At 38.7% G+C, this 15697-nt stretch overlaps 1 protein-coding gene across 2 annotated transcripts in view; it reads left to right on the forward strand.

The window, feature by feature from the left end:
• The window catches only part of LOC118230272 (collagen alpha-1(XI) chain-like), a 105035-nt gene that overhangs the window by 9864 nt on the left and 79474 nt on the right, over nt 1–15697 (forward strand). For both annotated transcript variants that reach the window (XM_035423139.1, XM_035423140.1), the window contains exons 2-4: nt 2960–3124; nt 5177–5390; nt 8265–8427. In XM_035423139.1, coding sequence (XP_035279030.1) covers nt 2960–3124; nt 5177–5390; nt 8265–8427 — 542 coding nt within the window. The remainder of the gene's footprint in view (nt 1–2959; nt 3125–5176; nt 5391–8264; nt 8428–15697) is intronic.

A 15697-nucleotide genomic window follows, 5' to 3' on the forward strand; every position in this document is an offset into this window, starting at 1 on the left:
CCTATTAGCTGAAATAGCATCACATGTACTAAGTCATCACAAGGCTCAGCATTCCGTATTTATTGCATTCAAAAAACTGTGTACAAGCACACCACTCTCAGAGCCAAGCTGAATATTGTAAAGTTGGAATGACATGTCTAGCTTAAAAGCTATAGGAGATGTGTGCACAAATTTAGGCAGAAAGAAAATAAGAATAGAAAGTATGCAAGAGAACAGGCAGCGAGTTGCTGAAGCAACCACACTAAGCATTTAAGCATAGTTTATTGAAAAGAAGCTAATAGATTAAATAATGAAATAGTTTGACATAAAGTGATGGAGTTGGAATGTTTATTCACACATAAATCCTGATGGCAACCCTTAGGAAATAGACAATTCAGAAGACACGGTGGTGCAATAGAGCTCCAAATATGAAAAAATAAAAATTAATTTAAAATCACTGTTATTTAACAGATATTTCAAACATGCGACTGATTTCCGCATCAGGAACATGCACATTTGATTTGTGCTACATAGTCTAGTCAAAATAAAATGTTGCTTTGCATTATAAAAATTCCAAAATTCTGAAGGTTGGAAGTTCTGTAATAATGGAAATTCACGTCTAATTCATTATAAATTAATGACAAGAATATACTATAGTAGAGACAAAATTCATAAGTTTTACACCAGCTCCTCTGATAGATGTTTAAAATGTGGCACGCAGAGTGACTCTCTCATACATGCCTTTTGTTATTGTGAGAAAATTAGAAAGATTCGGGAGAATATTGAAAGATGGATTTCAAGAACTTGTAATTGCAAAGTTGCATTTTCACCAATGATCTGTCTCTTTCAAAATGTTGGGAAAATAAGATACCCAACTGGATGGCAAATTCTTTTTTCATCATTAGTTTATAAGAAGCTAATATTGCAAAACTGTAAAAATAAAGAAGCACCTACACTTCAAAAATAGAAAACATTAATGAAATATTACTTGAGTGTTGAAAGGACAATGTCGGAGGACAGTAACAAAGAGAAACAATTTCACAAGATATGGAGCTCAATTTGCTAAGCTCTGTAGATTGAGTGGAGCCGCAAAATCACCCAGCATCCATACATTTTAAGGAACTTTGTGTTTTGTGTTCTGTTTTGTTGTGTGTTTGTGTGTGTGTGTGTGTGTGTGTGTGTGGGCATGTATTACTATCTTTGTGAGAACCAAATGTCCCCACAAGGATAGAAAGATGAGGAAAATTACGCAAGGTGGGGACCTTTTGCTGGTCCCCACAAGTTCAAGAGGCTGTTTTAGGGTAGGTAGGGTTAGGGTTACAATTAGGTTAAGGTTAGGGTTAAGGTTAGGCATGTAGTGGTTGGGGTTAGGGTTAGAGGTTAAGGAATGAATGTAAGTCAATGGGAAGTCCTCACAATTATAGCAATACAAACGTGTGTGTGTGTGTGTGTGTGAGTGATAAGTGTGTATAAGTTTGCATGGGTGGGGATGCAGTATTACCTGTGATGACAACCGTATGTGACTGTAGGGTGCTTGTGGGTGAGCAACTCAAACAGGGTCAAATCATGTAATTTAATTCCTTCAAAAAATGATGATTATGTAACATGTTGAAATATTGTTTGTATTATATTCAGACTCTTACTCACTCAATAAAAAATAATGAAGGTGTTTTAGCCTACAATTAATTTTAGAATTGTAGCATTTGCAGCTATATTGCTTTTTATATTTCTCATGACATTACATAACAGGCATTTAGCTCTTATCCCAAGTGACTTACACAACGTTTTACATAGCATCCATTTATACAGCTGGATATTTACTGAAGCAATGCAGTTTTAGTACTTTGCTCAAGGGTACAATCCAAGTATTGAACCTGTGACCTTCAGGTTACAAGATCATCTCCTTACCCGTTATACTACACTGCCGCCCCATGATTCACATAGTGTTTATTAATGCCAGCAATCATTTATCTGATCATTTGAAATTATGGACAGAGCATTTTAATGTTAAAGGTGGAGGGCCTAGGGTCAATGCATAGATGGAGTAAAGGCAGCCGTGGCAATATAACACAGTAGTATTTCATTTCATCATTGCGAGTGACGTTGTACCAAAAGGAGAATAGTTTACAGGGATGCAGTGCTTTTATAATTATATGGGTTGTCATAGAATGTATCAGCTTGATGTGGTAAAGCCTGCTTCCCTGAACTCCAAACCCCGAAAGTCATGTTTTACCCCAGACCATTTGTATATATTTTTCATGGGTTTATGTTCAGGATGACCAGTTATCCCAGCTGCATGCCTCTTTTGATGCCATTGCTCAGGGCTCTCAGGAAACAGTTGCACAAACTGTAACATCACAGATGTAGCATGGCTGTCAATAGCTTGCTTTCTAGACATAATAATCAAAAGTGAGTTGTCTGTCTGTTTTACACATTTCTTTTCTGTGGCTGAATGTTATCTTGAACAATTGAAGTTGAATGTCTTGTATGAGGACATAACAATAACGGAGAGTAAAACAATCTGATCTTCAAATTCCCCTCCTTCTAGCTGCAAGCATGGTTCACTAGGATCGACAATACGCTCCTGGCCACAGCCTTATACTATATGGAGAAAATAAATCTCTGGACACTCAATACACTCAGATGTTTACCGTAGTGTAGTTGGCATATTTATATGTTTACTATTATACAGGCATTAAGAAAATGCATTTATCATCTTCAATATCATTACTCCATGTGTTCCTTATGGTACACATGTACATTCTATCTTGACATTATTTTATAATACTATAGGTTCTGTGTTTTGCAATTAATTCACTAAAGTGGTATTGAACATGAATTACTGATGGGTCTAATGGCAGAAACCGACAGGTCTGAACTTCAGCAGACTCCGAAAAGGACCAACTTTAATATGTAGTGTACCCAATGTGGATGTATACCTCAATGTTAAGTCTTGTCCCTTTGCTCTTATCTCACACAGCAGAGCCAGTGGACGTGCTTAAAGTATTAGAATTTCACCAGGCTCCGGAAGGGGTCAAGAAAACGACGGGGTTTTGCGTAAATAGGAAAGCATCGCAGCCAGACACAGCCTTCAGAGTGGGGAAGCATGCACAGATCAGTGCCCCGACCAAGCAGCTCTTCCCAGGTAAGCAATCCCATTCTTGCCCTGACCTTTGTTCTTGCCTTGGTACATTGCCCTCGTCCTCTTTTCTGTTGCTGGTGAAACTATTTACTCGGGGGATTGAGGTCAGTTAGGTCCAACTAAATTTTTCTTGACAGGGAATGTTCACAAAAAGGACTCCTAAATAAGGTAGGCTGGAAAAACCATGTAACACCAATTACAATATGAAAAACTCCACTTTCAGATACTTTATGCTAAAAATTTAATTCAAACGTTACAACAGTCCAACGTTCCCTGTCAATGAAACTTAGTTTGACCTAATTTGTCTGCTTGGAGACTTCCCCTTCCTCTTCCTGCGCTGTGTGGTCCACTTTCCCTCAGCCTAGTGTTTCAGTGCAGTGTCCTAGAACTATAAAATTGGCAGGAAATGCTCTCTTTTTCCTCCCATCTTTTCTGAATGCACAATGAGTCATAACTTTAGAGATGCAGTTCCCAGCCCTTGATGTCAGAAATGATCTGATATTTATATTGTTTTAGGAGTGAGTCCATCAGAAGAGGCAAAAAAGGTCTTTGATAATGTTTCCTTTGGGCTGGCTACTGTCTGAAGCTACTTATTACTTTCTGGCTAACAGTTTTTATAATAAACAACCTTAAGTTACCCGGTAAATAAGGAAGTTTTTCATTACTTGAACAATGCATGCCTGCTCAACCCTTGTCTGGCAATGCAAAGCAATTTTACCAGCTAATTTTTTACTTCATAAAACTCATAATATAATGTTTCAAGGATGTCTTTGCGTAAGAAACATACTGGGAGATATTTCAGTTTTACATAATATCTGAACATTTTGTTGTTTTATGGGAGCTGGTCATATAGTAAATGCCTCGACAAGAAATTAATAGCTCCAGCTCCAGGGTGTATTCCTGTCTCTCGCCCAATGCATACTGGAATAGGCTCCAGCATATCCCGCGACCCTGACCAGGAGTATTCAGGTATAGATAATGGATGGCTGGTTAAAATTAAAGTTCTTAGAGTGCATGGTAATTTAATAAGCAGAATAAAGGTCTTGTATTTATGCACTCTGAAGGCACAATTACTGAGATAAATGTGTTATGAAATTACTAATTTTCTTAGTGTGCTTTGGTTTTGGTTTTTTCCAAATTGGCAAGTCTGTACAGGAAAATTGAAACACTGAATTGCGGGAGATTAAATTAATAATTCCACTTCTGTGAGTTTTGGCAGAAAATTATTTCCCCAAACCCTATGCCTTTAAGACTGGAAACTTAAGTAACTAATAGGTTTTCATCAGAAAATGAAAAAGAAAAGAACTTTCTTTTTGCATAACTTTTGAATGAGCTGTCAGAGGTTTCATAGTCTGAGGAATATTTCCTTTCCAATAGTTTTACTTCATTTCCATTTCTTTGGGAACCAAAAATGTTATTTATAACGTCTGTTACAATTACTCATTGAAGTGGGCCCAGTATTATTTTAAAACAAAAGAAGCTCAAAGAAGGGGTAATTTGACATGGTAAGATTATTTGTCTTCTTTTAAGGCCTGGCCAATAACTTTGTTTGTACTTTGTTTTTGGAATTAACAAAAATTATTTTTGATATTTGCTTGGCTGGAGGTATGACAAAGTTATCAAAGCAGTACACAGCAGTATAAAATAAATAATGAACCTCTTTCTACTCATTTCAAAATTGAATCAATCAGTTATGCAATCCATCTCCTGGATTTCTCTGTCTTGGGAATATTCTCAAGGTATACTTTTGCGTGTGTACACAATTAAGAAATAGTTCAGCTGTAATATGTGTTCATAAGCCTCAGGTTTTAAACTTTTCAGAAGGCATACCAAAAGATGTGATGAACTCCCTGACCTTGAGACTAAGGTCTCCAGGGAATCAATCACACTTTTGTTTGGGCTCTAAGCACGTGAAATAATCTTACAGTGGTGGTTCCCTAACCATGATCCTGGAGTGCCACATGTTTTTGATGTTACTCAGATCTTAACTGAACTTTGCACAGTTTACACAAATTGCACGGTTTATTGTGTGTAAATCGGTTGCTCTCGTCTCAGCTGGAGTGTTCCCTGAGGATTTCTCCATCCTCATGACCATCAAGCCCAAGCCTGGGATTCAGTCCTTCCTGCTGTCCATCTATAATGAGCAAGGCATTCAGCAGCTGGGAGTGGAGGTGGGAAGATCTCCTGTCTTCCTGTATGAAGACCAGCATGGAAAACCTGCCCCTGAGGACTACCCCTTGTTTCGAACCATCAACCTTGCTGATGGAAAGTAAGTACAGTAAAGCTTGGCCCAGTCCACATACCTCAGTAGGTTGAACTTATAAAATGCTCACCACATCCAAGAAGATACTGTCTGTTTCTCATAGTGAGAGGAGAGCAAGTCTTGCAAACCCTCATTGTGGAAGGTGCTTCCAAGTGCCATCAGTCACAGATTTGTTATTATTACAACCATGGCCCAGATTCCATCAACATTTGTCCTTAACTTTGAAATGCAATTAAAGTTTTACCTTGTTCTTGACAGGCATGTTTAGCAAATTCATTTTGCCAATTGTGATTATCTTGTCAGTGTGGCTGCAGTTCAATCAACATTTCTTTTTGAATTTGAGTAACACTTAAAAGCAAGAATTGTTATATTTTATTTATCAGTACACTTGCTTAATAAATTGAGACTGTGAAGAAAAAGTGTAACACTTGTGTTTACCTGTAATTAGTTAAAGACAAAAGTAAATACAGGTTACAAAAGTTTTTTAAAAAAATGTAATACAGTTAAAGCATTTGTCCAGAAACAAAGTAACAGTTGTTTGTAATTGACAGCCAAAGTTAAACACAGATGTTGATTGGATCCAGGCCTCAGATACAGTCAGAGAGTTGCTGGTAACTTGTGGGCATCGTGGGAGTCCGTGACCATTCACTGTTACATCGGAACTTTCTAATATTACATAAGATGCATGGGGCAGTAAAATCCTTAGAGGCTTCTAGAATTTATACACAGTCAAATGTTCAGTGTTAAGTCAACTCTTGCAGAGTACATACGGCCCCTGTTGGGCTCATATGCACTGCAAGATCACTTAAAAGCAGCAATTTTTTCCAAATGTATGTAGCAAGGAGGTTGTGATGCTGTATTTGAAGGAAACAAACCTATCATAGCACACAGGCCTCATCATCTCGGCAAAGCAATCTCCACTCTGTTGTTTGAAAGAGGAGAAGATTATTCCCTTCCTGGATTACCTCAGCCAATTCATGCTTCTCGGAGTCTCGTTTCCTGTCGGTTGAAGCCATAGGGCTTGGAAACCCTGGATTCTTTAGTAAGTACAGCAGCTTAGTTATAAAAACCGGAAGTCTGGAGGCAGGGAGGACCAAACAGGCTGTTTTATAATGTTATGTCAGTATTCACAGCCTCTTTTCATCATTAACAATTTGGGCTGAACGTTCTGATTTTTTAAAAATATTATGGCTAGCCTAGTTTGGACTGTTGAATTATTTTGAGTTTCATTAAATAAAATGATGAAGTGTGTTTGGAAATGGCACTTTATCATTGAGTTTCTGACAGTACCTTATCTGAAAATGACAAAGAAAGTCACTTAATACATCTGCCAGGAGCTTTATATCCACAGTTTTTGGATTTGGCAGTACTGCTCTGCTCTGGTTTCACCACACGCAGCACACACGGCAGCCGTGCGTCTGCTTTACTGCCACGAGTCATTGATTTTCCACACTACAACCCAAACAGTGTACTGTGGGAGAGCGTGCACCTCTCAGCTGGAAGACAGGCATCAATGTTGATTGAATCCAGACCTCTGTCATAGAAGACTAATGAATCCTCAATGGATCCTAAAAAATATCTCAGCATCGTCAAATATATTCTTGAGATTAAGACCAGGGATTCATGTCACCTATAGGGAACAGAATGAAGTGCAGGGTCTTAGGAGGCTAAAATTAAAAATAACAAGAACTAACATAATAGGTAACCATATCTGTACACGTCTCAATATATTCACCACTTTTAGGGGTAAAAACCTTAGAAAATTAGCAGAATTTGTGGTGTTCTGAGTGTATCTTGATGGGAGAACTATCATATTTAAAACTATTACACAGTTGTGTCTTAACTTGGCAACCCATTTATGTGTGACTACCCAACGCTTTTATTTACAATGCTTTGGGGGTTATTGTACAGTTATTCACCAAAGTACATGTATGGCTCAGATTTTATTTAATTTTAAAAAATAATTTATTAAACTGTCAAGTTATAATGTTGCTCATGAGTCAGATCTCAGTTTAATTTGAAACAAGTGTGCTTTTCTGTCAGACACAATGCCTGTTATTGTACTGTGCGAAAGGGCTGCAAATGAAATCCGTTCCTTTTCTAAACCCACTGGTGAGACTTTCAGATTTGGTCCTCTTTGCTTCTCATGTATATCAGATGATCTCTAATCATTTATGCTGTCATAGCCTCTCACCTGAACTGTGGTTGGTCTGGAGAAGCCTCAGCCTGAAGAGGCAGTTCAGTCCAACAGCAGAGCAACATGGCTTTAAAGGGAATCCTGTGTTGGCTCTCTGTAAAATCAGAAGTATTCTACCTAATTTGAGATTCTGGTTGTTCATTATTCTGTTATTCTTTGCTCTTTATTAGACAGGATCTGAAAATTAATCCCAGGAAAAGCCCTTTGTTGAACACACTTATCCCAGACCCAGGAATGTCCAATTGAACATTTTCCTTGAGTTTCTCAAAGAACGACTAAATGTGTGTACATTTGAGAAAGAACTTATTCTGCTGCCAATTACCGGACACATTTAACATTTTATTTCAAAATGAAATGTAAAACTATTGTAAGATTTTTTTGCGGTCAAAAAAGTCCTTGACTGGTAATGGCCCTGTAATCTACAGTTCTGCTCAATAAGGTTACTGGCGTTTCTTCGTGGTGTTTACAGTGTCTGTCAAAGTGAATACCCAGGAAGAGGATTATATTCTGTATTTTAAGTTTAATCCAGTATAATAAGGTTTGAAAAAGAAAATCCAGTGTGGAGGAATGGAGTTGTATGCCATGGGGCAAAATGCAACATTTCACCATGGTGGCTAGTCACAATGATCAGAACAGGCTTGTCTCACATATAATTCTTGTCAATTTGCATTCTTCATTGATAGGTGGCACCGGGTAGCTATCAGTGTCCATAAGAAAACTGTCACCATGATTGTGGACTGTAAAAAGAAAGTCTCCAAACCACTGGGCAGAGGTGACCGCGCCGCCATCAACACCAACGGGATCACCGTGTTCGGGACCAGGATTCTCGATGACGAGGTCTTTGAGGTAATGCCTTCCAAATTCCAATTTCTCGTTTTACAAAAATTTGATTTTAAAATTGCATCCATTTACTCAATTTATCAGCATTGCTAAGGTTGGTTTTGCTTTGTCTTCTTTTTTTTGTTTCTAAAATGCAAACATGAAGCATTAATTAAACTGTTTCCTGAAGCCATATGGGCTATTCTATTGTTGAACTGTTGAAATTATCACAGACTTTTTATTCTGGTGATGGTATGCATCACTCATACCAGTGATAGTTGCAGACTGTACATTATACTTGTACATTTTATAAATACTGGTTATTGTTATTTTAAGTGAATGAGATGTTCAACTCAAGTATTAAGACGGTTTTGTGTATATACTTAGCATTTGGCTTCAAAGATTTGTAGACCAAATTTAAGTCATCAAATGCAGCAAGCATTATTGTGTTCGCTCTGCACAGTGTATAGCTAGTTGAAACACAGTTTGTATATTGATTATTACAGTGCTAGATACATGGTTGGGACGTAAATTACAGAATTACATTCTAAATTATAAATTCTGTTTTATTGGGCAGAGTTCCCTGCTGAAAATTACTGGTAAGACGACCTGGGATTCTAAGCTAGTTTAAAATGGTTTAAGTGGTGTTTTTGACTCTTCTAGCTGGTAATTTCTGGTCTGTGGCTGATCAAAGCTGGTCTCTAGCTGGACAAAGCAGGTCAAAGGTAGTTAAACTGGTAGAGTGAGCTAGTGCTCAACTGATGGATATAGGCTGATCAGCTGGTGAACAGCTGGTTGACCAGCTAAAAGTGTCGAAAGCACAGTTTAAACAAGCTTCACCAGCTTTGGCTGGTTTAAGCTTTCATTTTCAGTTGGGTTAACCAATAAAATAGATGCCTAATAAATGAGCAAAGGGTTTATTCCAGGATAACTTAAAACCCTGTGCATTTTGAACTATTAAAGAAAGTGCCACTCGCAAATATCTTGATTGATGGTTGTGGAAACATGTGTCTGAATAGAGGGGACTATGAAGAAAAAAAATAGCCAGAGAAATTTGGTTTGGCATTTGGATTGAAGTGCGTTCATTCACATAGGAAAACCTTGTTACTTCAAAAATTTTTATTTTAACAACAGCTGTAGTTCTATAGTTCAAGACTATTCACTCAATAATGAGGAAAAAGAGACCACCTTTGGCAACTGCCAATGAAATTAATTCATATTTACTACAGCAATAAATTTCTAATCCTATTGCTGAATGTCCTTTATATTTAATAGGGGCCAAGGTTTTCTTTGGTTGGGGTACATGTGCAGTTTCATTTGTGCAATAATTTATTTTTGAATGTTTATAGAGAAAAATTGTGGCAAAAATATTTTTTGGTAAAGTATGCTTGCAGAAAGTATAGTGATCTTTCTGAGTGAAAAGTAGCTTATATTACTGCCATGGCTAGATTAACTGCAATACATTACTGGCACCGTGTAACCGGAAACCATTTGTCTGTGAAGTCAAGTGTCCCTCTGAGATTACATTTCCACCGTTATTTGTCCATGGTGGTGACCTGTTTGAGTTCAGTTGTTGGGAGGTATTTATTCTTTGGGAGTGAAATATTGTAGACTCCCCAAAGCGGTTTGGGAAGAGGGTGGGGGGTGCTTGCTGGGTGCTAATACAGAGGCAATGAAGAAAGACTTGGCCATCGGGCAATCTTTTTCAGAGTCAAGTTAAAGCCAGTTAAAGGACTGCAAACTGAAAATAGCAGAGTAGTTTACCTAGCATTTACTCTTGATCATGTAGGTAGTCAGTACATTTTTCATATTGAATCACAAGGAAATTATTTGGTTGGACATTATGGACACAAGACAATTCCCATGGTGCAATGCGTTGTGGTATTTGTCCTAAAGCCTGTAAATAATGTTTATTGGTTGTATTGGAGTATTGAACAGAGGCAACCGGGCCACGGCTATTTTTCTTCCGAAATGGGCAACCAGGCTGCAGCAAATCTGTTCCTATTTTGAAGGACAGTCAGGTTTGCAGGTTTTACGTCATAGCACAGACTTGTTTTCACCTCCCAACAGCCAAATCAGGCCTATTTGTAAATATGATTACCCAACCACTTCCCCAGGGTTTATATTTCCTCTCAGGTCAAAATGCTGTTTAAGGCTAGAGGATGCCTGCTCTGCTTTGAGTCTGCTTAATGTCATAGAGTTTGGGAAACTACAGCACAGCGTGACTGAGTGTGTCACACTCCCCTAAAGGTGCATATGCCGTTTTTTGGGGGAAGACTTGTCTGTATTTGTTGAGGAACATCTGGCATCACATTGTAGGCAATTTAGTTTTCTGGGCCAGGGGTATTAAGAAGATTGTTTTATTTGTCCCTCAGTTGCTATTGTTCTCAATTAAAGCCGGCAGTGGGCATGTTCTGGATTTGCACTGCATTTCTTTGTAATTCAAAGCTAAATACAAATGTTGATTGAATCCAGGCCATGGTGCTGGAAACAAACCACTCAGTGATTACCTCCGCCAGAGAGGTTATGTAATGCTTTTTGTCTGTCTATCCATCCATTTGTCTGTCTGTCCACGACAGATATATGTGGAAAAGTAATACTTGGATTGTCCTAAAAATTTACTGTGCCCATCCATGTTCTCTAAGGAGAAAACCTATTGATTTTGATGATCTCATGACCTTTCCACTAGCACCAGCATCACCCCAAAAGTTCAATTTATGACTGCCATATCTCAAAAAGTAATGGCTGGATTGCCATGAAATTTGCAGTGCACATTCATGTTCCCAAAAGAATATTTTTGGGACCCCATGACCTTTCCTCTAGCACCACCATCAGGACAAATATATCTTGAAAAGTAATGACTGGATTGCCAAAACATTTTCAATGCACTTCCATGCAAAGGGGGGTTGTTGTGTCTTGGCAGAGGTCTGCACTTTACTGAGTGCATTCTTTATGGCTTTTGAGTGGTTTGTTTCTGATTTCAATCTGCATAATTGAAAGCAATCTGTGAAACAATAAGCACTTTTGGTGGGGAAGAAAATGTATTGTGGAGAATTGCAATACAGTGCCTATCTGATACTGGTGGGAGCTGAGGCTGTTAGGCCTAGTTTTTTTTTTTTTCTTTTTTTTTTTTGCAAAAATTCAGAAATCGTATTTGCTAGCCATTTATTGTTCCTTGTAATTTGCTGAGTGTTTTCTCTGCATCCAGGGTATGCCTGACATGACATCTAGTTCACCCTATTTCACCCTAAAATTGTTGCATTATCTGACATTCCAATTTAAATTTGTAAAAATAAAATTTAACAAATTGCCAAAAAATAAATTTTCATAATATGCAAATGTAATGAGTGCAGACGATTTACACTGGAATCTCTTATACATATGTGGAGGATATGGTTTCTCAGTACCTGAGAGAAGACAAGTCGTGTACTGGCATACAGTCCAGCCTTCTTATCCCAATTTTGAGAGAGAGAGAGAGAGAGAGAGCTATAGTGGAATCTTGTGTGTCTGGCATTTTTTAATTAGTTTTTTTTTTTTTTAAGCACATCACATTTCCAATGGTGAGCCCTAGGTGGTCGCTCGCACGTATGGGTGTAATTTAGCTGAAATCCATTTGTCACGTGGCATCAGAACGCCTGCCTTAATGGACTGGGAGCAGCACATCTGGGAACCAGCAGTCATTGTTTGACGGTTTGTTTGTTTGTTAGAGGCTGTGAATTTGTGCCAGGCAGCCCCCCCACGTCTCTTCCCAACTCCAATGGTTCACCTTGGCTTGACTGATGAATCCCTTCACGGCTTCAAAGGGGCCCTTGGTGTGGCTGTGTTATCACTCAAGTTAGTGATATCCCAAAGGGCCTGTGAGACTCATTTGTGATGACATAGAAGTATGAAGTCTGATAGGCCATAGTAGGTAGGAGTCTGCTTGCTTCTTCTACTTGATGATGCAACATTCCCTCCTTAAAAATTCAGCTGAACGTGAGATATTGCAGCCATGTTAAGATGGCCAAATAAACATGGCCTTCTGCTTCCACTTGCTGGACCCCACCTTGAATGTGTAACATTTAGTGCGTTCTGACTTCTGCAGTTTACCGTTTGCTGTATATCCCGTTTAAACAATAATGGAGAATATAGTTAAAGTTTTAATTGGCTTAGCAACTTTCTCCTCAACCTCAGCTGAAATGTAATGCACACTCTGATAAAATGAATGACAACCATAATTCAGGCGGCTTACACATTGGTTGTGAATAAGGTGAGCCTTCCCCCTTCAGTGTGAAGGGAAATTATGAAAAAAATGCTATATAAATTCAATCCATTATTTGTTATTATAACTGAGCAATGAGCCAACATGGAGGTGCCTCAAAATGACATTCACTGATACTTCACAAAATGTACTCTGATAAATGGATTAACAACGAGCAGATTATTCCTGTTAATATACTAATCAGCATCTAGAATGGTCTTGTCAAGACTTGGTCTTACCAAAAATCCCTGAAAGATGTGCACATTCAACCAAACTTACATGAAAATGTTAACACCAAATTATATTGGTAGTGTTTTAGGGGGGGGGAAACCCTACATATGTGCGTTGCAGAAAATTTGTTTCTTGACGTCCAGGCTAAATGCTTGAGTGTGGGTGTGGCTCCGGAGGAAAAAAAAATGTGATCGTTGCACGATTTTTTCTGGCAATGGAAACGCGGCTGTTTTAGAGATACAGTAAGCAGTCGGAGTCTGGCTGGTCAAGTCATTTGTGCGATGAAACCCACAAGAGGCATTACTCAATGCCACCAAACTGTTTTATCTTTTCTTTTTCAGAAGGGTGCACAGCCAGACTGAAAATAGAGAACCTGCATGGGTTCCCATCAGGCAGCGATCTCTCCAGGGGGGGGCCCATAGACTTTGACTCCCCTCCCTTGTGTATAGACCTCATAATCAATCATAACTGGTTTTAATATCTTTGGCAGACAAATAATCAGGTTTGCTAAACAACAGCGCATTTAGCCAAACACCATATTTTTGAGTACCTTGTGGATCCGGTCCTGTTCCAACAGTGTCGGACACTTTTATCGATCATGAATGTGATTTTTGAAACCATTGCGTTTCAAATGTGTTTTTTTTTTTTTTTACTATAAAAAAAATTATTTGTTTATTTTTTTTTTTTCTAAAAAAAAAAAAATCCTGCCAGCTCACAGCTGATTGGGAACCTGACAGTTTCAGCCCTGCGAACCGCACTTTGTGAATGAAGGCCTTTCATTCCTCCTCTTCCCTTCTTCTTCCCCCTATCCCCCTAGCCTAGCTCCCTGTGGAGCCGAGGCCATAAGACTGACTATTCATCAGGCTCTGACATTTCTTGTCAGACGCATGGATGTTATACACCCCCAGATTGCCCCCATTACCCTCCCCTTGCTCTGTCTCCTGCACTCCTGCTTAACATGCTTTACTACTTAAGGGGTCCCAACAGAACTATAAGGTATCGCTTGACTGTTCTGGGGCGCGTTCACTGGGGCGCTTCGGTGGAATTCAGTAGCTGCTGCAAAGAAAGAGAGAGTATATGGGGGAGATATTAAAATCAATACCTACCATGGAGGTATTGCATTGTGTGAGCCCGTCTGGAGACTGCATTAATATTCATTCTGCAGATGCCATCTGTCTCTCCCTCCATTCTTAAAAAGAAACCTTATCCCTTCTTTGTCCACAGAGGCCACATTTGATGAAGGCTGTAGAGCATTAAGGCTTTTTGGTATTTGCTGATGTCACCAGCACAGGTCGGAAAGGAAGCGATCGGATTGAGGCGTGCCCGCCTTTATGCACGTCAGCCCGCTGTCTGGGTTGTGGTTGAAAGTTGTGGCCTCGGGGACAGCTGACTTAATGTCCTGCCAATGCAGACATTACTTCTCATTGCATTTGTGCCTGCCATCATTTCTGCACAGCAGCCCTGTAATTATTATCACTACTATACTACAAATTATAACAGTAATTATGTGGATCCATCTGAAGACGGTAGTTTTATATAGAAGGAAGTTTTCAGGCCCTATTTCCTAGCTTTGTTTGATGTTACATCTGAGTAAGTTTAGACTTGCTTTGTGTAGTCATTTCTGGTGCTTACCCAGTTTAAAAAACACTACAACCATGCTTTTGTTACTCTCTGAAATACTTTATAAGATTAAGCTATATAATTTACGACTTGAAGCATTGTGTCAATTTAAGGAGTAACACGTGAAATAGTAATTGATGTACAGAAACAGAACATTCTGTCATTCTGTTTCTGTCAACAGGCTCAACAGCCATTGAGCTGATTCCAGTGCCACAATAATAGCACACACCAGTGAAAACACAGAAACACACAGTATGTGCATTGCACTAAAGTAACTGTCAAGTGTAATAACAATCTATAAAAGCATTGACTCAGGGCTGCTCTGAGAAATTATCATGGTGCGTATTTATTCTTATTTAACCTGTGTACCTAACTGGAGCTCACTGAGCACAGTGGGCCATGTGTGGCATATAAATGCTTGCTGCTTCTAATACTGACCTTAGAGTTCAGTTTCTCAGAGTTCTTCCCAAGGTATCTTTAATGACAAAGGTCAAAGCTCAGTGACCTAGGGCTTTAATGCATTTTTAAAAAATATATTACTGGGGACAAAGTTATGGTTCCCATTCCTGTTTAGAGGTTTGAAGAGAATTGGAGCAGGATTAGGGAATTGCTTGTGACCAATAACAGTGAGCAAATACTGAACAAATGTATGATGTGTGATGCTTTCTTCTTTGCCAAACCTCAGAAGTGGTGTTTTCCTGTGTTTTCCAAAAACTGGTCACATTTGTATCTTTACATTCGGGGGACGACCTTCCTTATCTCTAATCTGTGACCGGATGTGACTGTGCAACACAACCTCAAACAGGTCAAATTTAATACACTATGTGCTGAACTGCGGTCAAAGAAAGGTCAGGTTTTTACTCTTCGTTGATAAAGAAAGGTTAAAAGATAATTTGTTTTTTTCAGAAATACAGATCTTTGGATAAACAGTGGCTCAAAATACAGTGACATGCAGTCACAATTATGAAACTGTGGATGTCTGACATGTTATTGACCTCAGAACTTGCCTTTCACAAGTTTTAAAACACACATACCATAGGGTAGCCTATATCTCTGACAAACATAACCGCGTAGATCTCTACTCACTTTGTGCATGTATTGAATGTTGGGCCTTAATATTTTTAGTTATGGAATAGCATAGTAACTATTTGAAAATGATCCCAACAGGAAGGTGTTTTTAGGAATGTACCAGAAAGGGGATGACCT

Source organism: Anguilla anguilla, chromosome 6 (genome assembly GCF_013347855.1).
Source record: "Anguilla anguilla isolate fAngAng1 chromosome 6, fAngAng1.pri, whole genome shotgun sequence".
In the NCBI taxonomy this organism is placed as follows: Eukaryota; Metazoa; Chordata; class Actinopteri; order Anguilliformes; family Anguillidae; genus Anguilla; species Anguilla anguilla.